The sequence below is a fragment of the Lithobates pipiens genome, unplaced genomic scaffold (genome assembly GCF_037356315.1).
Source record: "Lithobates pipiens isolate NorthernLeopardFrog02 unplaced genomic scaffold, aLitPip1_a1.2 Scaffold_23, whole genome shotgun sequence".
Lineage (NCBI taxonomy): Eukaryota > Metazoa > Chordata > Amphibia > Anura > Ranidae > Lithobates > Lithobates pipiens.
In genome coordinates, this window is record NW_027507785.1 from 336,263,939 (window position 1) to 336,286,842 (window position 22,904).

The 22,904-nt window shown below is 47.5% G+C and overlaps 1 protein-coding gene across 3 annotated transcripts in view; it reads left to right on the forward strand.

The window, feature by feature from the left end:
- Positions 1 to 22,904, forward strand: part of ZSWIM5 (zinc finger SWIM-type containing 5) — a 134,264-nt gene that overhangs the window by 104,183 nt on the left and 7,177 nt on the right. For 2 of the 3 annotated variants that reach the window (XR_013262144.1, XM_077450799.1), the window contains exons 6-14: positions 3,383 to 3,442; positions 3,596 to 3,772; positions 8,455 to 8,601; positions 8,795 to 8,932; positions 10,177 to 10,437; positions 12,389 to 12,524; positions 15,013 to 15,170; positions 18,291 to 18,454; positions 18,865 to 18,946. Coding sequence is in view for 2 of the 3 variants with exons in the window: in XM_077450799.1 (XP_077306925.1) it covers positions 3,383 to 3,442; positions 3,596 to 3,772; positions 8,455 to 8,601; positions 8,795 to 8,932; positions 10,177 to 10,437; positions 12,389 to 12,524; positions 15,013 to 15,170; positions 18,291 to 18,454; positions 18,865 to 18,946 (1,323 nt within the window). In the remaining variant the exon portion in view is untranslated. The remainder of the gene's footprint in view (positions 1 to 3,382; positions 3,443 to 3,595; positions 3,773 to 8,454; positions 8,602 to 8,794; positions 8,933 to 10,176; positions 10,438 to 12,388; positions 12,525 to 15,012; positions 15,171 to 18,290; positions 18,455 to 18,864; positions 18,947 to 22,904) is intronic. The other variant, XM_077450800.1, reaches the window with a different exon arrangement.

Below are 22,904 nucleotides of genomic sequence, written 5' to 3' on the forward strand. Positions count from 1 at the left end.
CATTTTTACTGTGGGCAGATGAATGAATGATTTGTATAGCGCTGCAAATGCGAACTGAATGAGGCTGAAGCTGCTGCCTGTTCACTTCCTGGATTTACACAGAGGCCCCCCTCCAGCTCTGCAGCTCTCATTGCCCCTCTTATGACTCATCCCCCTCACTTCCTGGCAGACTCTCAGTTGAGAGAGAGAGCTGTGCATGTTGCCATAATCCTCGGCTAACAACCAGACAAGAAACAGAAAAGTGGCTCTATAAAGGATTTACAGGCAGAAAAAAAAAAATGTATTCTCCAAAGTTATAACAAGAACAACAAGAAGGAAGAAGGTGAGAAGATTTATAGATGGAAAGATGAATAAAATGACGGAAGTTCCTCTTTAGACCCAACTCCGGTCTTCCCTTCAGTCCTGCACAGGTGAACCAGCTCCTCTACTGAAACGGCTTCCTCTATTGCACACTGTGAGCTTCTCACAATGTGCAATTTGGACAAAGTCGTTAATTCGGAAACATCCAAATTAATGAAAACCCATTTCAATGAATTTTTCCGAATATCTGTAAATTCGAAAACCCAAAAATTAGAAAATCTGAAATAATAACAAACTATTAAATTCCAGGTATTGGAATTTCCTTTCCAATTTGGCTGTTGGTGAATCTAACGAATACGAATTTATCCGAAGTTCCGAATTATCCGAAATGACGAATATCGCATCTAAAGGAACGGAACAAATGTAATAATATTAAATATTAATAATAACTTTTTATTACTATTATTTGTTATGAAGTTGATCCGTTCCATTTGTTTAGATGCGTCGCTTCGGATAATTCGAAACTTCGGATAAATTAGTTACGTTTCGCTAACAGCCAAATTTGAAAGGAAATTTCCGATACCTGTAGTTGAATAGTTTATTATTTCGAATTTTCGTTCTTTCGAATTTTACGATTTTCTTACTTTTAAAATTTTTGGATTTTCTGATTTACGAAATGCGATCATAGCGAATGACTCGAAAAACGAATGAAACAAAAGCAAACAATTTTTTTGGCAGTGCACGTGTCTAGTAATTCCCCCGAAAGACAGGAGGGGCCACAGTTCCCCCCGATTTGAATGGATCGGCCTTGTGTGTCCATGGGCTGGGGAGGCAGAGAGTCCGCGGCGGCTTTTGCCCCCCTGGGGATGACGGGAACAGTTTTGTGGTGTGGGACCACCACAGTGTGAAAGGGCACATGGTCAAAGCACCAAAAACTTCTTCTGCACTGCCCCTCTGTGATGGGGTGCCTGGGCGCCACCCCCTCTTTGCACACCCCCCCCCCCCATAGGCCACCCTCTATCCATGCGTCCGGCCCCTCTCAGGATGTCGGGCGCATGAATTACAGCAGCTGTTTTTTTTTTTGTTTTGGTTTTTTGAAGCACCTGATTAGAGCCAGAGGCTTTAATAGGCTTCAAAATAGGGTGGTCTCAAATCGCAGAGAATGCGCTCCGATCCCACCCAGGTGTGTTACATCAGGGAATGAATATTCGCTGATGAAACGCTGATCCTCAATCCGGCCAATCAGAAGCAGGTATGAGACCCATTTTCTGATTGGCCGAAAAAAGAAGACCCCCCGATCGCCCACCGAGGAGGAGAGAGGAAACGGAAGCCGCCGCCGCCACCGCGATGTGAGACCCGCAGGAGAACAGGAGGCCACCGCCAGCGAGCAGGGGAGGCCGCCGCTGGTGATGGTTTCCATCGGCTTTCTTACACAAATACATTTTGGGATTTTATTTACTCAACTTGCTGTATTTATTGGTTGTGACCCCTCTGATCGCCTCGTTTCAAGTCCCGCGGGGGGGGGGAATTTTCTGTTATTCGGGGGTGGAGGTGTCCTAACAAAAAGACCGCTCTCAGAATTCTCTCCTTTTCTGGATACAGTGAAAGGCCAAAATAGGCCCCACCTCCCCACCAATCACAAACCCGGGGGACACAAAAAGAGGGACTTTAAAGGAGCCAAACAACTTTTCACAAAGAAATAAAACTTTATAATATTTTGTTTTATTACCGTTTAAAATGTAAAAAAAAAAAACACATCAATAATAATAATAATCAAATATCAAATAATATTACGTTAAATGTATTTGTGAAAAGTTATCCTCTTTTTTTTTTTTTTTGCCGCCTTTAACCACTTCAGCCCCGGACCATTTAGCTGGCCAAAGACCAGAGCACTTTTCGCGTTCCGGCACTGCGTCGCTTTAACTGACAATTGCGCAGTCGTGTGACGTGGCTCCCAAACAAAATTGACGTCCTTTTTTCCCCACAAATAGAGATTTCTTTTGGTGGTATTTGATCGCCCCTGCAGTTTTTATTGTTTGCGCTATAAACAACAAAAAGCGTCAATTTTGAAAAAAAATTTTTTTGCTATAATAAATATCCCCCAAAAATATATAAAAAAAATTTTTTCATCAGTTTAGGCCGATACGTATTCTCCAAAATATTTTTGGTAAAAAAAAAAAATCGCAATAAGTGTTTATTGATCGGTTTGCGCAAAAGTTATAGCGTCTACAAAATAGTGGATAGTTTTATGGCATGTTTATAAATAATTTTTTTTTTTAAACTAGTAATGACGGCGATCAGCGATTTGTATTGTGGCGGACACATCGGACATTTTTGACACATTTTTGGTCCCATTGTCATTTATACAGCGATCAGTGTTATACAAATGCACTCATTACTGTAAAAATGTCACAGTGAAGGGGTTAACCGGGAGGGGGCGGGGGAGGTGTTAAGTGTGTCCTGGAGAGTGATTCTAACTGTTTGGGGGATGGGCTAGCAGTGACAGGACACTGATTGCTGCTCGCAATGACGGGGAGCAGACGATCGGTGTCCTGTCACTAGGCAGAATGGGGAGATGTTGTTTTTTACCCGGCACCATCGAGTCCCCGGGTCCCGCAGACACGGTCACGGAGCTCGCGGCAGGCACGTGCATGGTGGGAAATTCAAAGAAACATACCGGTACGTCACTTTGCCCAGCCGTGCCATTCTGCCGACGTATTTGTGCAGGACGTGGTTGGCAAGCGGTTAAAGTCCCTCTTTTTTTTAGTCCCCGAGTTTGTAAGTGCCTAGGAATGTGCTGACAGGAGGGGAGAGCAGAGGAATGACCTTATCAGTTTTCCCCCTGCTCCTCCTCTCTCCAGTCTCAGGCTTGGGGGTGGGGCGGTGACCATACTTGCAGTCAGCAATATGAAGGTCACCAGACGGGGCTGTGCTGTGTGGTGGAGCTGTGTCAATCTCGAGGCTGGATGGACAGAAATGCTGCTCCGTTGGGGGAGGTACAGCGGCTCCTGTATATGTATTTTATCTCTGTATCTGTCAGTTTGCCTTGTGCTCCAACCCACCTTTGTCCTCTCCTCCTCAGCATATCATATCCGTGCGGTTCTGAACCCTCTGCTCTCATTATGTCACAGGAGCCCGGCCGGTATGTGTGATGTCATTGTGGGGGGGGGGGGAGGGGGGGAGGATACTTTACAGATGGTCTTCTCTTTCCTTGCGATGGTTGAATTGTCTTTCCATTCTATTCTCTTCCATGTGATTTATAGAAGGAAGTCTTCTCATCCCGTTTCCTTTTCAGATTCTTTGGTGCGTCCCAGAAGAACGGTGTTCACGCGAGCGATCGAAGCCTGCGACTTACACTGGCAGGACAGCCACCTACAGAGAATAATCAGCAGTGACTTCTACTTATCACCGTCCTGCCAGAGGGATGGAGAGAGCCTGATCTTCAACTCTCAGGGGCAGCCGCTGTGGCTGGGTGAGTGCACGATGGCGACACGCTATGTACAGAGTGTATATAAGATCCACGGCATTGTTTACACGGGATAGAAAAATGCCAACTACCCCCCCCCCCACACATATAATTGGCCTCAACAGCGAGGAGCGCGGGGTACAGGGAGGAGCGCGGGGTACGGCGAGGGGCGCGGGGTACGGCAAGGGGTACAGCGAGGAGCGCGGGGTACAGGGAGGGGCGCGGGGTACAGGGAGGAGCGCGGGGTACAGGGAGGGGAGCGGGGTACGGCGAGGGGCGCGGGGTACGGCGAGGGGTACAGTGAGGAGCGCGGGGTACAGGGAGGGGCGCGGGGTACGGCGAGGGGCGCGGGGTACGGGAAGAAGCGCGGGGTACAGGGAGGGGCACGTGGTACAGCGAGAAGCATGTGGTAGGGGCGACGCATGTCAAACAACAACAAAGAAATATTCCCAACTCCAACTTACTAGCCAGCCTGCAACCAACTGAACTGTCCTCTCTAAAAGTTCACATTGAAAACAAGGGGTTCCGTTTGCAAATACATGTGTAAACTGCAGAGGCCGCCACAAAGCACCCCAATTGTTGCGGCCTAAACCCTATTTTCATAATTTCAACATGAACTGTTAAGACAGGACAATTTGGTATGTTGCAGGCTGGCTGGTAAGGGGGTTTTTCTTGTTTGACATGCATCGCCCTTCCATGCGCTCCTTGCTGGTCAGGCCAGTTACAGGTTGGGACAGTGACCATTTGTGCCGTTGGTTTATTTGGCGAGGGGGGCGCACTGGACATCTTCACTGCCCTTGTGCTATGTGCTGGATGTCCGGTGCGCCCACCCTCCCAGGCCGCCCTCTGCCTATCCATTGTTATATATGCGCTCCTACTATGGAGGCGCTCATAAATTTACAAGTTAGGACTGCAGATAATACTGGGGTGCCTTGTCACCGCCTCTGCAGCTCACGCATGTACAGTGGAAACTCCGATTGCGAGGAACGCGGTTTACGAGTGTTTCGCAATACAACTTTTTTTTGTAAATCCCGACTCGCTTTGCAAGTATTTTACCGCAAGAGAAATAGGATTCAAGCCTCTGGGGTGTGCAGCACAGCATTTGGTCAGAGGTGCGGGGGCGCCGGAGACGCTTGGAGATACTCGGCCTCCGGGTGTTTCCTGCACCCCCGCACCTCTGACCACATACAGCGCTGAATAGACAAGCAGTGACTGTGGAACAGATTATCTGAGTTTCCATTATTTCCTATGGAGAAACTCGCTTTGATATACAAGTGCTTAGAATTACAAGCATTCTTCTAGAACAAATTATACTCGTAATCCAAGATATTACTGCAAACGAAACCCATTCTTAACGTGAACTGTTATAGAGGACAATCGGGTCTATAGCAGGCTGTATAGTAAGTTGAGCTGGGAATCTCAATGATGATGGGGCACTATTCCTCCCACTGACACCAATCATGGGACACTATTCCTTCCACTGACACCAATGATGGGGACCTATTCCTTCCACTGACACCAATGATGGGGACCTATTCCTTCCACTGACACCAATGATGGGGACCTATTCCTTCCACTGACACCAATCATGGGGCACTATTCCTCCCACTGACACCAATCATGGGGCATTATTCCTCCCACTGACACCAATGATGGGGACCTATTCCTTCCACTGACACCAATCATGGGGCACTATTCCTTCCACTGACACCAATCATGGGGCACTATTCCTCCCACTGACACCAATGATGGGGCACTATTCCTCCCACTGACACCAATGATGGGGCATTATTCCCCCCACTGACACCGATGATGGGGCACTATTCCCCCCACTGACACCAATGATGGGGCACTATTCCCCCCACTGACACCATTGGCCGCAGTCCGGCCCCCCTAAAGTTTGAAGGGCGGTATATTGGCCCTTTGTTTCACATGTTTGGAGACCTCTGATCTAAAAGCACCAAATGATACAATGTTTCTTTTTATTTCAGCACTGAGCAATGTTGATAGATACACCCTGTGTAGAGTGTACACAAGCTGTGTGGATGGATGTAGATACACCCTGTGTAGAGTGTACACAAGCTGTGCGGATGGATGTAGATACACCCTGTGTAGAGTGTACACAAGCTGTGCGGATGGATGTAGATACACCCTGTGTAGAGTGTACACAAGCTGTGCGGATGGATGTAGATACACCGTGTGTAGAGTGTACACAAGCTGTGCGGATGGATGTAGATACACCGTGTGTAGAGTGTACACAAGCTGTGTGGATGGATGTAGATACACCGTGTGTAGAGTGTACACAAGCTGTGCGGATGGATGTAGATACACCGTGTGTAGAGTGTACACAAGCTGTGCGGATGGATGTAGATACACCGTGTGTAGAGTGTACACAAGCTGTGCGGATGGATGTAGATACACCGTGTGTAGAGTGTACACAAGCTGTGTGGATGGATGTAGATACACCCTGTGTAGAGTGTACACAAGCTGTGCGGATGGATGTAGATACACCCTGTGTAGAGTGTACACAAGCTGTGCGGATGGATGTAGATACACCGTGTGTAGAGTGTACACAAGCTGTGCGGATGGATGTAGATACACCGTGTGTAGAGTGTACACAAGCTGTGTGGATGGATGTAGATACACCGTGTGTAGAGTGTACACAAGCTGTGCGGATGGATGTAGATACACCGTGTGTAGAGTGTACACAAGCTGTGCGGATGGATGTAGATACACCCTGTGTAGAGTGTACACAAGCTGTGCGGATGGATGTAGATACACCGTGTGTAGAGTGTACACAAGCTGTGCGGATGGATGTAGATACACCCTGTGTAGAGTGTACACAAGCTGTGCAGATGGATGTAGATACACCGTGTGTAGAGTGTACACAAGCTGTGCGGATGGATGTAGATACACCGTGTGTAGAGTGTACACAAGCTGTGCGGATGGATGTAGATACACCCTGTGTAGAGTGTACACAAGCTGTGCGGATGGATGTAGATACACCGTGTGTAGAGTGTACACAAGCTGTGCGGATGGATGTAGATACACCGTGTGTAGAGTGTACACAAGCTGTGCGGATGGATGTAGATACACCGTGTGTAGAGTGTACACAAGCTGTGCGGATGGATGTAGATACACCGTGTGTAGAGTGTACACAAGCTGTGCAGATGGATGTAGATACACCGTGTGTAGAGTGTACACAAGCTGTGCGGATGGATGTAGATACACCGTGTGTAGAGTGTACACAAGCTGTGCGGATGGATGTAGATACACCCTGTGTAGAGTGTACACAAGCTGTGCAGATGGATGTAGATACACCGTGTGTAGAGTGTACACAAGCTGTGCGGATGGATGTAGATACACCGTGTGTAGAGTGTACACAAGCTGTGCGGATGGATGTAGATACACCCTGTGTAGAGTGTACACAAGCTGTGCGGATGGATGTAGATACACCGTGTGTAGAGTGTACACAAGCTGTGCGGATGGATGTAGATACACCGTGTGTAGAGTGTACACAAGCTGTGCGGATGGATGTAGATACACCCTGTGTAGAGTGTACACAAGCTGTGCGGATGGATGTAGATACACCGTGTGTAGAGTGTACACAAGCTGTGCGGATGGATGTAGATACACCGTGTGTAGAGTGTACACAAGCTGTGCGGATGGATGTAGATACACCGTGTGTAGAGTGTACACAAGCTGTGCGGATGGATGTAGATACACCGTGTGTAGAGTGTACACAAGCTGTGCGGATGGATGTAGATACACCGTGTGTAGAGTGTACACAAGCTGTGCGGATGGATGTAGATACACCGTGTGTAGAGTGTACACAAGCTGTGCGGATGGATGTAGATACACTGTGTGTAGAGTGTACACAAGCTGTGCGGATGGATGTAGATACACCGTGTGTAGAGTGTACACAAGCTGTGCGGATGGATGTAGATACACCGTGTGTAGAGTGTACACAAGCTGTGCGGATGGATGTAGATACACCCTGTGTAGAGTGTACACAAGCTGTGCGGATGGATGTAGATGCACCGTGTGTAGAGTGTACACAAGCTGTGCGGATGGATGTAGATACACCGTGTGTAGAGTGTACACAAGCTGTGCGGATGGATGTAGATACACCCTGTGTAGAGTGTACACAAGCTGTGCGGATGGATGTAGATACACCGTGTGTAGAGTGTACACAAGCTGTGCGGATGGATGTAGATACACCGTGTGTAGAGTGTACACAAGCTGTGCGGATGGATGTAGATACACCGTGTGTAGAGTGTACACAAGCTGTGCGGATGGATGTAGATACACTGTGTGTAGAGTGTACACAAGCTGTGCGGATGGATGTAGATACACCGTGTGTAGAGTGTACACAAGCTGTGCGGATGGATGTAGATACACCCTGTGTAGAGTGTACACAAGCTCTCGGGCAGGCGCTGTAGATAAATGAGTTCAGGGTGGACAATGCTGCCTTATAGACTCGCCTCGCTGCTTCCTGAATTCTGTATGCATTTGGTTGATGTATTGTCCCGGTAGGGATGCTGCACACAGGGGGGTGGGGGTTGGGCACAGGTAACACGGGAAAGCTGATTAGTTCAGATAATTGATGATCGGAACGTTCTTGGGGGCGTGTCCCGTATTCTTCTCCTTTAACCATCATGGTCTAAGCTCTGTGTCTTTCCATTCAGAACACGTCCCCACGGCGTGCGCAAGAGTGGACGCGCTGCGCTCTCATGGTTACCCCAAAGAAGCTTTACGCCTGGCCGTCGCCATCATCAGCACCCTGAGACTACAGCAGCAGAGGCAGCTGGAGATCTACAAGCAGCAGAAGAAAGGTGAAGGTTGGGATCTGCCATGGGGGGGGGGGGGGGATGGGGTGGGTACACGGTGCCATGTGCCTGCTGTAAAGGGGACAGCCGGGTTTTTCTGGGTAGTGAGTGAATGCGCCCAGCATGGAATAATAATATTTGTGTGATTGGTGGACATTGTAGTGGGGGATGTGCTGATCACACCGTCTTATTTTTGCAGAGCTGATCCAGAGAAATACAACCACAATCACCAATCTGGAGGGATGGGTGGGGCACCCGTTGGACCCCATTGGCTGTTTGTTCAGCACACTGACTGAGGCCTGCCGGATGGACGATGAAAATGCCATGGAGGGGCCAGGTATGAGGGCCGAATTTTAAAGCTATTTAGAGTTCTGTTCTAAACTAATGGCCTCAAAACTGTGGCCCTTTGCTTGTTTTTATTTGGCCCTTGGCTACTATTCTTCCCACTGATACCAATGATGGGGCACTATTCTTCCCACTGACACCAATGATGGGGCACTATTCCTCCCACTGACACCAACAATGGGGCACAAATTCCTCTCAATGACACCAATGATGGGGCACTATTCCTCCCACTGATACCAATAATGGGGCACTATTCCTCCCACTGACACCAATGATGGGGCACTATTCCTCCCACTGACACCAATGATGGGGCACTATTCCTCCCACTGACACCAATGATGGGGCACTATTCCTCCCACTGACACCAATGATGGGGCACTATTCCTCCCACTGACACCAATGATGGGGCACTATTCCCCCCACTGATACCAATGATAGGGGAACTATTCCCCCCACTGATACCAATGATGGGGCACTATTCCCCCCACTGATACCAATGATGGGGCACTATTCCCCCCACTGATACCAATGATGGGGCACTATTCCTCCCACTGATACCAATGATGGGGCACTATTCCCCCACTGATACCAATGATGGGGCACTATTCCCCCCACTGATACCAATGATGGGGCACTATTCCTCCCACTGACACCAACGATGGGGCACAAATTCCTCTCAATGACACCAATGATGGGGCACTATTCCTCCCACTGATACCAATGATGGGGCACTATTCCTCCCACTGACACCAATGATGGGGCACTATTCCTCCCACTGACACCAATGATGGGGCACTATTCCCCCCACTGATACCAATGATGGGGCACTATTCCCCCCACTGATACCAATGATGGGGCACTATTCCCCCCACTGATACCAATGATGGGGCACTATTCCTCCCACTGACACCAATGATGGGGCACTATTCCTCCCAATGATGGGGCACTATTCCTCCCACTGATACCAATGATGGGGCACTATTCCTCCCACTGACACCAATGATGGGGACACTATTCCTCCCACTGACACCAATGATGGGGCACTATTCCTTCATCTGATGCCATGATGGGGTGTTTTCTACTCCCACCGAGCACAGTCCTGCCCCCTAATTTCTGAAGGACAACAAACTGGCCCTTGTCTAGAAAGTTTGGCGATTCCTGATCTGAACGGTGTGGGTTTGGTGTCACTGTGTGTTCTGACCTGTCCTCAAACTACGTTATTTTCTCCCCTCCCAGAGCTCAGCGAGTCGCAGCGTCCAAATTACCAACACGTGTGCGTGTCCAGCGGCCCCCTGGAGAACAGCGAGTCGTACCTGTCGCTAGCACTGGAAGTAGCTCTGATGGGTATGGGGCAGCAGCGGCTGATGCCCGAAGGACTTTATGCCCAGGACAAAGTGTGCCGCAACGAGGAGCAGATCATCGCCCGGCTGCAGGAACTGGAGCTGGACGCGGTGCTGGTGCAGACGCTGCGCAAACAGTGCATCCTTCTTCTAGAAGGTGAGGGGGCAGACGAGCGGGCTTCAGGGGAGAGAGACTAAACTTGAAGGTGGGCTTTAACCACTTTCAGACCGGACCAATTTGCTGGTCAAAGACCAGACCACTTTTTGCGATTTGGCACTGCGTCGCTTTAACTGACAATTGCGCGGTCGTGCAACGTGACTCCCAAACAAAATTGACGGCCTTTTTTTCCCACAAATAGAGCTTTGTTTTGGTGGTATTTGATCACCTCTGCGGTTTTTATTTTTTGCACTATAAACAAAAATAGAGCGACAATTTTGAAAAAAACGCATTATTTTTTACTTTTTGTTATAATATCCCCCAAAAATATATAAAAAAACTTTTTTTTTTCCCTCAGTTTAGGCCGATACGTATTCTTCTACATATTTTTGGTAAAAAAAATCGCAATAAGCGATTATTGATTGGTTTGCGCAAAAGTTATAGCGTTTACAAAATAGGGATAGTTTTATAGCATTTTTATTAATAATTTTTTATTATTATTTTTTTTTACTAGTAATGGCGGCGATCAGCGATTTTTATTGTGACTGCGACATTGTGGGGGACCCATCGGACATTTTTGACACATTTTTGGGACCATTGTCATTTATACAGCAATCAGTGCTATATAAATGCAGTGATTCCTGTGTAAATGACACTGGCATTGAAGGGGTTAACCAGTGGGTGGCAGTGTAGGGGTTAAGTGTTCCTAGGGGTGTGTTACTAACTGTGTGGGGGGGTTGGGCTTTCATTTAGTGTACACTGATCTCTGCTCCAATCACATGGAGCAGAGATCAGCGTCACTAGTTGCTAGGCAGAATGGAAAAATGTTGTTTACACGGCATTTCCTCCATTCGGCCGCTCCGTGAGACGATCGCGGGGATGCCCGCGGCCATCGAGTCCGCGGGTCCCGTGTCCGGACTCACAGGGGTCCCGACCAGCGCGGGAGCGCGCCGCCGGCGGCAGGGCGGCATCTAATATTGGACGTACATGTACGCCAATATGCCTGCCCGTGCCATTCTGTCGACGTACATCGTCGTGCGCTGGTCGGGAAGTGGTTAAAGGATAAGTACACTAAAAAAAAATTACAAAAAATGCACTTATTTTTTTTAGGAGCCTGCAGACCATTGCACCAGCAGGAGATCGTGCGTGCAATGTCAGGCTTCTGCGCACACCCAGTACAGCTGTCTGTACCTCCCCTAAGGGTCCAGGAATAATCAATGAACTATGAGAGCGCTCACCAGAGCCCTCACAGTTCATTGAGAACTACAAGCTGTCTGCCCCGGTGGGAGATGGTAGTTGTAGTCCATTCACAGAACTCTGTCAATGAATGACACAACTGTGTGGGCGGAGCCCCGCATGGCTGTGCGTATTTTGAATTGTGACAGCGAGGAGAGGCTCCCTTGTCTGCTGTCAGAGCGGGGGATGGGGTTGAGGTTACATGTCACACCCTAAATATGGGAGTAACAGGTTATTAAATGTCTCCTTTTAATAATTTAAAGGGTTAGTTCACCTTTTTTCTTTTTTTTTTTTTTTTTAAAGAAGGAATTGAACCCTTTACAGCATCCTTTTTTGTGAAGAAATCACTTTGAAATACCCCTCCTAGCATTTCTGGCCGAGGCCTTGAGTAGGGGCAGATAATTTATGTAGCATTTACTTCCTAGAGTCTATCTGCCCTTAGCTCGAGCATGCAGACAGGAGAGAGTGTGCTTAGCTGAGAAAACCCCTCCTCCCCTCCTGAAGACTCCTGGGATGTGTGACATTTGCCTGGGCAAGTAACTAGGAAATAACTGAAGAAATGTAAATAAAAAAAAAAGTCAATTTGATATGAGCATTACAAATAATCCGTGTTGGTTGGGAGAGTGAAATTCCACGATGTGAACGGTGATTTTCCTGTCAATGTAGAGATATGCAGAGTGTGGGGATGTCGCTGACATGTTGCTTTATGTTGCAGGGGGACCGTTTAGCGGCCTGGGAGAGATCATACACCGGGAGAGCGTTCCCATGCACACCTTCGCCAAATACCTCTTCACTGCGCTGCTGCCGCACGACTCTGACCTGGCCTACAAACTGTCTCTGCGGGCGATGAGGTGCGTATCGATCGCTGAGTGCCGCATGGAATATTGACTTTTGCAGCACAGTTAGGCATGCAGTAGTGACTTTTGCTGCACAGTTAGGCATGCCGCCTGCTCCTAAAATGATCAATTTGACTTTTGATTTTGTTTTAAATTATCTGTTTTTTTTATTTTTTATACTGTTGCTTTAAATTTTAATTTAATTTTTTTATCATTTTTATTTGCCGTCACAAGGAATGTAAAGATCCCATGTGTGGGGTCCTCTTTATGGAGAGATCTGGGGTCTAGAAGACCCCAAATCTCTCCCCTGCCCAGGATCTGTGTTTTTGAATGAATTAGATTTTTGAAAATGGCGCCATTGATATCCAGGTAAGCCGGAAGTGATGTCAGTCCATCGTTTTCGGCTACCATAGCGGAGAGCCAATCAAAGCTGTCCGGCCGACTCCCTAATGCAAGGTGGACAACCCGGGGGCCCTCCAGGTGTTGCGGAGCTACATTTCCCATGAGGCATTGCAAGGCTGCCAGTTACAATGACTCCCAGAGGCATGATGGGACTTGTAGTTCTGCTACAGCTGGAGGGCCACAGGTTACCTCCCCCCGACCTTAATGTACAAGAAAGCCAATCACCAGCTCTAAAAAAAAAACTGCAGCGGGGAGATGCCTGCAGCTGCAGATCATCCCAGTATAACATCTTGAAGTCCAGGTTGGCAAGTGGTCATTTGACAGGTGGATGGTGAGCGCGTTGTTGCCACCTGGGTGTCTGTTTTAACCCTTGAAAGCCTACAGCACTGTGGTTGTGATGCGTCCCTGTTCACTTGAATGGGACAGTACCGCCGCCAATCACCACATGGAGCTTTGAGACCACAGCATGTGTGCCACCCCCTCTGGCTGTCATGTTGGCTTCAGGTGGGTGGTTGCTTTGCTATGTAAAATGGGAAGATTCAGATGGTTTGCTGTGGGTAGCACAGACAGTTCTTGCCGCAGACAGTGAATGAGGGGCAATGCTGGAACGTCATTGTCTGATGGTTTAGGGATCCCCGTTGTTTTATATTCAGGTGATGGGCAGCACAGCGGCCAAGTGGTTAGCACTCCCCCCTGGCAGCACCCAGGTCATGAGTTCAAATTCCAACAACAGCACTACCCACCTGGAGTTTACATGTCCTCCCTGCGCCTGCGTGTGTTTCCTCCCACACTCCAAAGACATGCTGGGAGGTAATTGGCTCCTGTCTATATTGTCCCCGGTATGTGTATTGGGGACCCTTATGTGGGGTACTCACTATAAGAGACTCGGGCAAATGATCGTCTGTTTTTCCTCGTTGTTTCACAGCAAATCGGAACTAAGGAAAGAAAATTCATACGACAAAGACTTTTTTTTTTGGTGGTTTGTTTCTGATCACGTGCAGTCTTCATTTCAGATATTTCTCGTATGAAATCGTTTGTTCTGTTCCCGTACGAGAAAAATTTTGAAGCTTGTCCCATCGGAAATTTCAGTTTTATTAGGTCGGAATCGGCGGTAGAAAGTTGTGTGTACGAAAATTGTAAAAAGCACAATTTTCTTGTGTGCAGGAGCGTTTAGATTGTAAGCTCCATGGGGGCAGGGACTGGTGTAAATGTACAATGTGTGTGTGTATATATATATATATATATATATATATATATATATGTGTGTGTGTGTAAAGTGCCGGGTTAATTGAGGGCACTATATAAGTACCTGCAGGGCAGCCATCAGAAATCTTGGGGCCCCCAAAAGACAGCTTTAAGCCTGGGGCCCCCCTGACCCAACCACCAACATTCATCAGGGTCCACCCACTGGCCATTCCACCAAATCTGCTCACTGGCCATCCCACTGAGTCCTTCGGTGCACCCACTTTTATTTCAACATTCTTACAACTTACTATATGAAAATAAACCCAATCCAGCAAAGAAGAGAGCCCCACATATTGAGCAAAGAGAGAGCCCCATATAGTCAACAAAGAGACATCCCAGTCCAGCAAAGAGAGAGCCCCATATAGTCAACAAAGAGACATCACAATCCAGCAAAGAGAGAGCCCTATATAGTCAACAAAGAGACATCCCAATCCAGCAAAGAGAGAGCCCCATATAGTCAACAAAGAGACATCCCAATCCAGCAAAGAGAGAGCCCCATATATTCCACAAAGAGACATCCCAATCCAGCAAAGAGAGAGCCCCATATAGTCAACAAAGAGACATCCCAATCCAGCAAAGAGAGAGCCCCATATATTCCACAAAGAGACATCCCAATCTAGGAAAGAGTCATCCCTTTGAGTGCATCGGCTCACTCTGCAGCCACCTTGCTTTAGCAATTTCTAGTTACTACAGCCGCAACAACTCTGTCTTTTTGGTTGGGGCCTGGGTGACCTCCAGACACCAGGCCCCCCCCCCCCACATGTATGTGGGCATCCCACCGATGGCAGCCCTGAGTACCTGTAATAAATAGGTGATTCCATGGTGTGGTTACATCCTCTGTCTCTTCTTTTTCCAGGCTTCCAGTGCTGGAGAGCAGCGCCCCCTCAGGAGACGTGTCCCACCCTCATCACATTGTATCTGTGGTACCAAGCCGTTACCCCCGATGGTTCACTCTGGGGCACCTGGAGTCACAGCAGTGTGAGTTGGCATCCACCATGCTGACTGCAGCCAAAGGTGAGAAATACTGCACAGTGGTAGCCGGTGCTAGGGGCGCCCTCTGGTGGCTTACTGTGGGAATTACAGCTACCTTGTGGCTATTTGGAACAAAAAGGACAGGCTGTCCAGTTTCCTTAGAAAACTTTGGTACAAATTGAAATAGTATTTAATACTGAATTAATGTATATAATATAATAATACACTGCATAACTCACAGGATTTATAAGTGAATAGCGAGCTATACGCTGCTTTTTTTCTGGTGAAAAAGTGCCTGGGCCTTAAAGTGGTTGTAAACCCTTACAAACCACTTTGACCTACAGGTGAGCCTAGATTAAGGCTTACCTGTAGGTCCAAGAAATATCTCCTAAACCTATACGGTTTAGGAGATATTTACCTGAAGACAGCCACCGCTGTCTACGGCGCATGCGCCGTAGACAGCGGCGCGCAGGCGCACTGGGCAAGCTGCAGATCGTGGCGATATGCCGCGAGTGTCGGCTCCCGTGCGCATGTGCGGGAGTGACGTCGTCGCTGCTCTGGCGAATCACAGCGCCGGAGCAGCGAGACCCACCAAGAAGATGGACGCTCGGAACTACAGGGGACAGCGGTGACATCGCTGGCTCCTGTGTCAGGTAAGTGACACATAATGGACTACTATGCGATGCGATGCGATGCAGGGAATCAAAGAGGAAGTAACACCCATCAGGGTTTACTTCCTCTTTAACCACTTCAGCCCCAGAAGATTTGGCTGCTCAATGACCAGGCCATTTTTTGTGATGCGGCACTGCGTTGTTTTAACTGACAATTGCGCGGTCGTGCGATGCTGCACCCAATCAAAATTTACGTCCTTTTTTTTTTTCCCCCACAAATAGGGATTTCTTTTGGTACTATGTGGTATTTGATCATCTCTGCGTTTTTTTTTATTTCTTGCGCTATAAACAAAAAAGAGCGACAATTTTGAAAAAAAAAAACACAATATCTTTTACTTTTTGCTATAATAAATATCCCAAAAAGCTTATTTTTCCTCAGTTTTTAGGCTGATATATATTCTTCTACATATTTTTGGTAAAAAAAAAAAGTTTTTATTGATTGGTTTGTGCAAAAGTTATACCGTCTACAAAATAGGGGATAGATTTATAGCGGTTTTATTATTTATTTATTTTTTTCTTTACTAGTAATGGCGGCGATCTGCGATTTTTATTGGGATTGCGGTGGACAGATCGGACACATTTTTGGAACCATTGACGATTATACAGCGATCATAGCTATAAAAATGCACTGATTGCTGTAAAAATGTCACTGGCAGGGAGGGAGTTATCACTAGGGGGGTGATCAAGGGGTTAACTGTGTTCCCTGGCTTTTTTTAATTTTTGCAATATAAATAAAATAATAAAAAAAAAAAGATCAAAAATTAAAAAAACATTTTTTTACTTTCTGATATAAAATATATCCAATGCAAAAACTTGGATCTCTGCTATAAAAAAAAAATCCCAATAAGTGTATTGTGATTGCTTTGTGTGACAAAAAGAAAAAAAAATAATTCAAAGAAAACCTGTGGTGGGATTTTAAATGCACAACAAGCACTGGGAGTACAAAAAAATTATTTAACATTTATTGAAAAGTACATATAGTATAAAGACCAGAGACATGAAAGAAATAATAAAAATCACAAATACAGATATAAATCGATACATGATGTGAGCCCTGATGCATCCTAATGCTTTGTGTGACAGTTATAGTGTCTACAAACTATGGGATGTATACAGGATTTTTCATTTTTTTTATACTAATGGTGGCGAACAGCTACTTATGAGAGACTGCGGCGATAAATCTGACACTAACTGACGCTGGGTGGAATTGACTAACTAACATTATTATTATTCACGATTTATATAGCGCCAACAGTTTACGCAGCGCTTTACAATGTATAGGGGGGACAACACAATTACAGTACGATACAAAAGGTACAGGAGGGCTGGTGTGGGATAGGCTTCCCTGATAATACTATACACTGTCACTGTACTAATGACACTGGCCAGGAAGGAGTTAACATCTAGGGGCAATCAAAGGGTTAAATGTGTACCTAACAATGTGCACTAAGTGTGTACTATGCGCTGCTTTACTAAGGGAAGTTCCTTAGCAAGGAAACAAAAACTGCCTCATCGCTGCTGTCAGTAGAGAGCTCTGTGTTGTTTACATACACAGAGCTCTCTCCTGTCACTCGCTCTGATGATCGGCGGGTCCTGGCCATATATCCCTGATCGGGAACTGGTGATCGGCGTGTGCTGGAGCCAGCGACGGCACAGCCGGGTGGGCGCACGTTGGCTGCAATTACAACTTGTAGGATAAATCCTTAACCACTGCAATTAGCACCACATCCCCAAATTGAGCAGATGTAGGAATAGTTGTGGGATTTTTAAGGTGCATTTACTAATAAAATGATCCAAGGAGGTATATTAAAAAAAATATACATTTTATTTAAACAATGAGTAAAAAAATGTCCAAAAACAATTCCACAACAATTCCACAACAAGTACATAAAGTACAATCCTTCTAGATACAGCAGATTTGATGGAGTTCCCAACGTGTTTCACCCCTCAATCTGGGCTTCCTCAGAGGCTGCTTACCACTTGAAAAACAAGCCTTCCCAAGATTTGAGACAAATGCGGACACTACAATCAATGACGATTTATAGAGTCTGCAACATCCACAACAAGCCAAAGACTGCAGGTGACCATAGGAGGCATTCAGGGACCAGAAGAGATGATCTTGCTAAAAACGTAGAACACTCGGGGGCATTGTTTCCAAGGCAGGACACTCGCATATGGAGTTGATGTCCTGCAATAATGAACATGTCCTGTGGTTCCAGCAGTGCTTCCCCTGAGGAAGCCCAGATTGAGGGCGAAACATGTTGGGAACTTCATCAAATCTGCTGTATCCATACGGATTGTACTTTATGTACTTGTTGAATTGTTTTTAGACAATTTTTTAAGCGTTGTTTAAATAAAATATATATATTTTTTAATATACTTCCTTGGATCAGTTTATTAGTACATGCAGCGTAGAAATCCTACAACTTTTCCTCTATCTAAATAATGACTTGTAACGCCGCGTGTTTTTGTTCATCTCTTCTCCTCCCAGGGGACATGCTGCGACTACGCACCGTGCTGGAAGCCATCCAGCGCAACATCCACTCCTCCTCGCTCATCTTCAAACTGGCGCAGGACGCGTTCAAAATCGCCACTCCGGCTGACAACAGCTCCGACACCACGCTGCTGAACGTGGCCCTGGAACTGGGGCTACAGGTGAGGCCCCCCGACGCATTCCCCCGCCCCCCCCCCAGTAGGAGGCAGTCTATGGGAAATGTCATGTGAGATGAAGTTTGTAAGCAGGCACACAATCCCAAAAAAATCTGGAGCTCGCTGCAACACTTCACCTTTATTGTTCCTTCATGCAAAAGACGTTACAGACAGTGTGGAGTACAGTAAAAGTTGACGCGTTTCGCCTTATAGTAAGCACTAGTAACACGAAACGCGTCAACCTTCTTGATTGTGTATCCGCAGACAAGCTGTGCTAGCACCTTCACCTAAACCCTGGCTATGCTGTGGATGGATGGCTGGATCAGCAGAGCGCCTTTCTCTCCAGTGATGACGTTTGTAACTTTGTGAACCCAAATATTGATAATAAAATGTGGGCGGGGACTTTTCTCTTCTAGGTGATGAGAATGACGCTCAGCACGCTGAACTGGAGGCGGAGGGAGATGGTGCGCTGGCTGGTCACTTGTGCTACTGAAGTCGGTATGTATGAAAAAAATCAGCGTTCCTTTCTAGTATAACGCGCAGTCCACAGCGCTGTACAAAGTGTATGAGGCCTATACAGACACAGGCATCACTCACACATAGTCCATAGCGCTGTACAAAGTGTATGAGGCCTATATACACACAGGCATCACTCACACATAGTCCACAGCGCTGTACAAAGTGTATGAGGCCTATACAGACACAGGCATCACTCACACATAGTCCATAGCGCGGTACAAAGTGTATGAGGCCTATATAGACACAGGCATCACTCACACATAGTCCATAGCGCTGTACAAAGTGTATGAGGCCTATATAGACACAGGCATCACTCACACATAGTCCATAGCGCTGTACAAAGTGTATGAGGCCTATATAGACACAGGCATCACTCACACATAGTCCATAGCGCTGTACAAAGTGCATGAGGCCTATATAGACACAGGCATCACTCACACATAGTCCATAGCGCTGTACAAAGTGTATGAGGCCTATACAGACACAGGCATCACTCACACATAGTCCATAGCGCTGTACAAAGTGTATGAGGCCTATATAGACACAGGCATCACTCACACATAGTCCATAGCGCTGTACAAAGTGCATGAGGCCTATATAGACACAGGCATCACTCACACATAGTCCATAGCGCTGTACAAAGTGTATGAGGCCTATACAGACACAGGCATCACTCACACATAGTCCATAGCGCTGTACAAAGTGCATGAGGCCTATATAGACACAGGCATCACTCACACATAGTCCATAGCGCTGTACAAAGTGTATGAGGCCTATACAGACACAGGCATCACTCACACATAGTCCATAGCGCTGTACAAAGTGCATGAGGCCTATATAGACACAGGCATCACTCACACATAGTCCATAGGGCTGTACACAGTGTATGAGGCCTATATAGACACAGGCATCACTCACACATAGTCCATAGCGCTGTACAAAGTGTATGAGGCCTATACAGACACAGGCATCACTCACACATAGTCCATAGCGCTGTACAAAGTGTATGAGGCCTATATAGACACAGGCATCACTCACACGTAGTCCATAGCGCTGTACAAAGTGTATGAGGCCTATATAGACACAGGCATCACTCACACATAGTCCATAGCGCTGTACAAAGTGTATGAGGCCTATATAGACACAGGCATCACTCACATATAGTCCATAGCGCTGTACAAAGTGTATGAGGCCTATACAGACACAGGCATCACTCACACATAGTCCATAGCGCTGTACAAAGTGTATGAGGCCTATATAGACACAGGCATCACTCACATATAGTCCATAGCGCTGTACAAAGTGTATGAGGCCTATATAGACACAGGCATCACTCACACATAGTCCATAGCGCTGTACACAGTGTATGAGGCCTATACAGACACAGGCATCACTCACACATAGTCCATAGCGCTGTACACAGTGTATGAGGCCTATACACACACAGGCATCACTCACACATAGTCCATAGCGCTGTACAAAGTGTATGAGGCCTATACAGACACAGGCATCACTCACACATAGTCCATAGCGCTGTACACAGTGTATGAGGCCTATATAGACACAGGCATCACTCACACATAGTCCATAGCGCTGTACACAGTGTATGAGGCCTATACAGACACAGGCATCACTCACACATAGTCCATAGCGCTGTACAAAGTGTATGAGGCCTATACACACACAGGCATCACTCACACATAGTCCATAGCGCTGTACAAAGTGTATGAGGCCTATACAGACACAGGCATCACTCACACATAGTCCATAGTAGACATGTGCACTGCCGAAAAATTTGTTTTTGTTTTTTTCGGAAATTCTAAAATTCATAAATTTGGAAATTCGAAAGGAAAATCCGAAAATTCAAAATAACGAACTATTAAATTAATGGGTATTGGAATTTCCTTTCAAATTTGGTGAACGTAACAAATATGAATTTATCTGATGTTACAAATTATTCGAAATAAAGAATGCCGCATCTAAACAAATGGAACGAAACAAAATAATATTTTTTTTTTATTATTGTCGTTTATTTTTATTTGTTATGTTCCATTTGTTTAGTTATGGCATTTGTTATTGTCGAATAATTCGTCACTTCGGATAAATTCTTATTCGTTATGTTCGCTAACAGCCAAATTTGAAAGGAAAATCCAATACCTCTAATTTAGGAGGCAGAAGAAATATTATGTAGGACGAAAGGTTAGGCCCGGCCAGATGCTGCCACCCCCCCCCCCCTCCCACCACTCTGGTCTAAAGAAGCCACACCTCCCTCCCACACCATTCTGGTCTAAAGCAGCCCCCATCCCCACCACTCTGGTCAGATACAGCCACTCCCTACCCTCACCACTCTGGTCTAAAGAAGCCACTCCCCCCCAACCACCACCACTCTGGTCTAAAGAAACCACTCCTCCACCACTCTGGTTACATGCAGCCACTCCCACCACTCTGGTCTAAAGCAGCCACAGCCCCTCCCACCACTCTGGTCTAAAGCAGCCACAGCCTCTCCCACCACTCTGGTCTAAAGCAGCCACACCCCCTCCCACCACTCTGGTCTAAAGCAGCCACACCCCCTCCCACCACTCTGGTCTAAAGCAGCCACACCCCACCCACCACTCTGGTTTAAAGCAGCCACACCCCCTCCCACCACTCTGGTCACATGCAGCCACACCCCCTCCCACCACTCTGGTCACATGCAGCCACACCCCCTCCCACCACTCTGGTCACATGCAGCCACTCCCCCACCACTCTGGTCACATGCAGCCACTCCCACCGCTCTGGTCTAAAGCAGTCACACCCCCTCCCACCACTCTGGTCTAAAGAAGCCACACCTCCCTCCCACACCATTCTGGTCTAAAGCAGCCCCCATCCCCACCACTCTGGTCAGATGCAGCCACTCCCTACCCTCACCACTCTGGTCTAAAGCAGCCACTCCCCCCCAACCACCACCACTCTGGTCTAAAGAAACCACTTCTCCACCACTCTGGTCACATGCAGCCACTCCCACCACTCTGGTCTAAAGCAGCCACAGCCCCTCCCACCACTCTGGTCTAAAGCAGCCACAGCCTCTCCCACCACTCTGGTCTAAAGCAGCCACACCCCCTCCCACCACTCTGGTCTAAAGCAGCCACACCCCCTCCCACCACTCTGGTCTAAAGCAGCCACACCCCCTCCCACCACTCTGGTCTAAAGCAGCCACACCCCTCCCACCACTCTGGTCTAAAGAAGCCACACCCCTCCCACCACTCTGGTTTAAAGCAGCCACACCCCCTCCCACCACTCTGGTCACGTGCAGCCACTCCCCCACCACTCTGGTCACATGCAGCCACTCCCCCACCACTCTGGTCACATGCAGCCACTCCCACCACTCTGGTCTAAAGCAGTCACACCCCCTCCCACCACTCTGGTCTAAAGAAGCCACACCTCCCTCCCACACCATTCTGGTCTAAAGCAGCCCCCATCCCCACCACTCTGGTCAGATGCAGCCACTCCCTACCCTCACCACTCTGGTCTAAAGCAGCCACTCCCCCCCAACCACCACTACTCTGGTCTAAAGAAACCACTCCTCCACCACTCTGGTCACATGCAGCCACTCCCACCACTCTGGTCTAAAGCAGCCACAGCCCCTCCCACCACTCTGGTCTAAAGCAGCCACAGCCCCTCCCACCACTCTGGTCTAAAGCAGCCACAGCCCCTCCCACCACTCTGGTCTAAAGCAGCCACAGCCCCTCCCACCACTCTGGTCTAAAGCAGCCACAGCCCCTCCCACCACTCTGGTCTAAAGCAGCCACACCCCCTCCCACCACTCTGGTCTAAAGCAGCCACACCCCCTCCCACCACTCTGGTCTAAAACAGCCACACCCCCTCCCACCACTCTGGTCACATGCAGCCACTCCCCCACCACTCTGGTCACATGCAGCCACTCCCCCACCACTCTGGT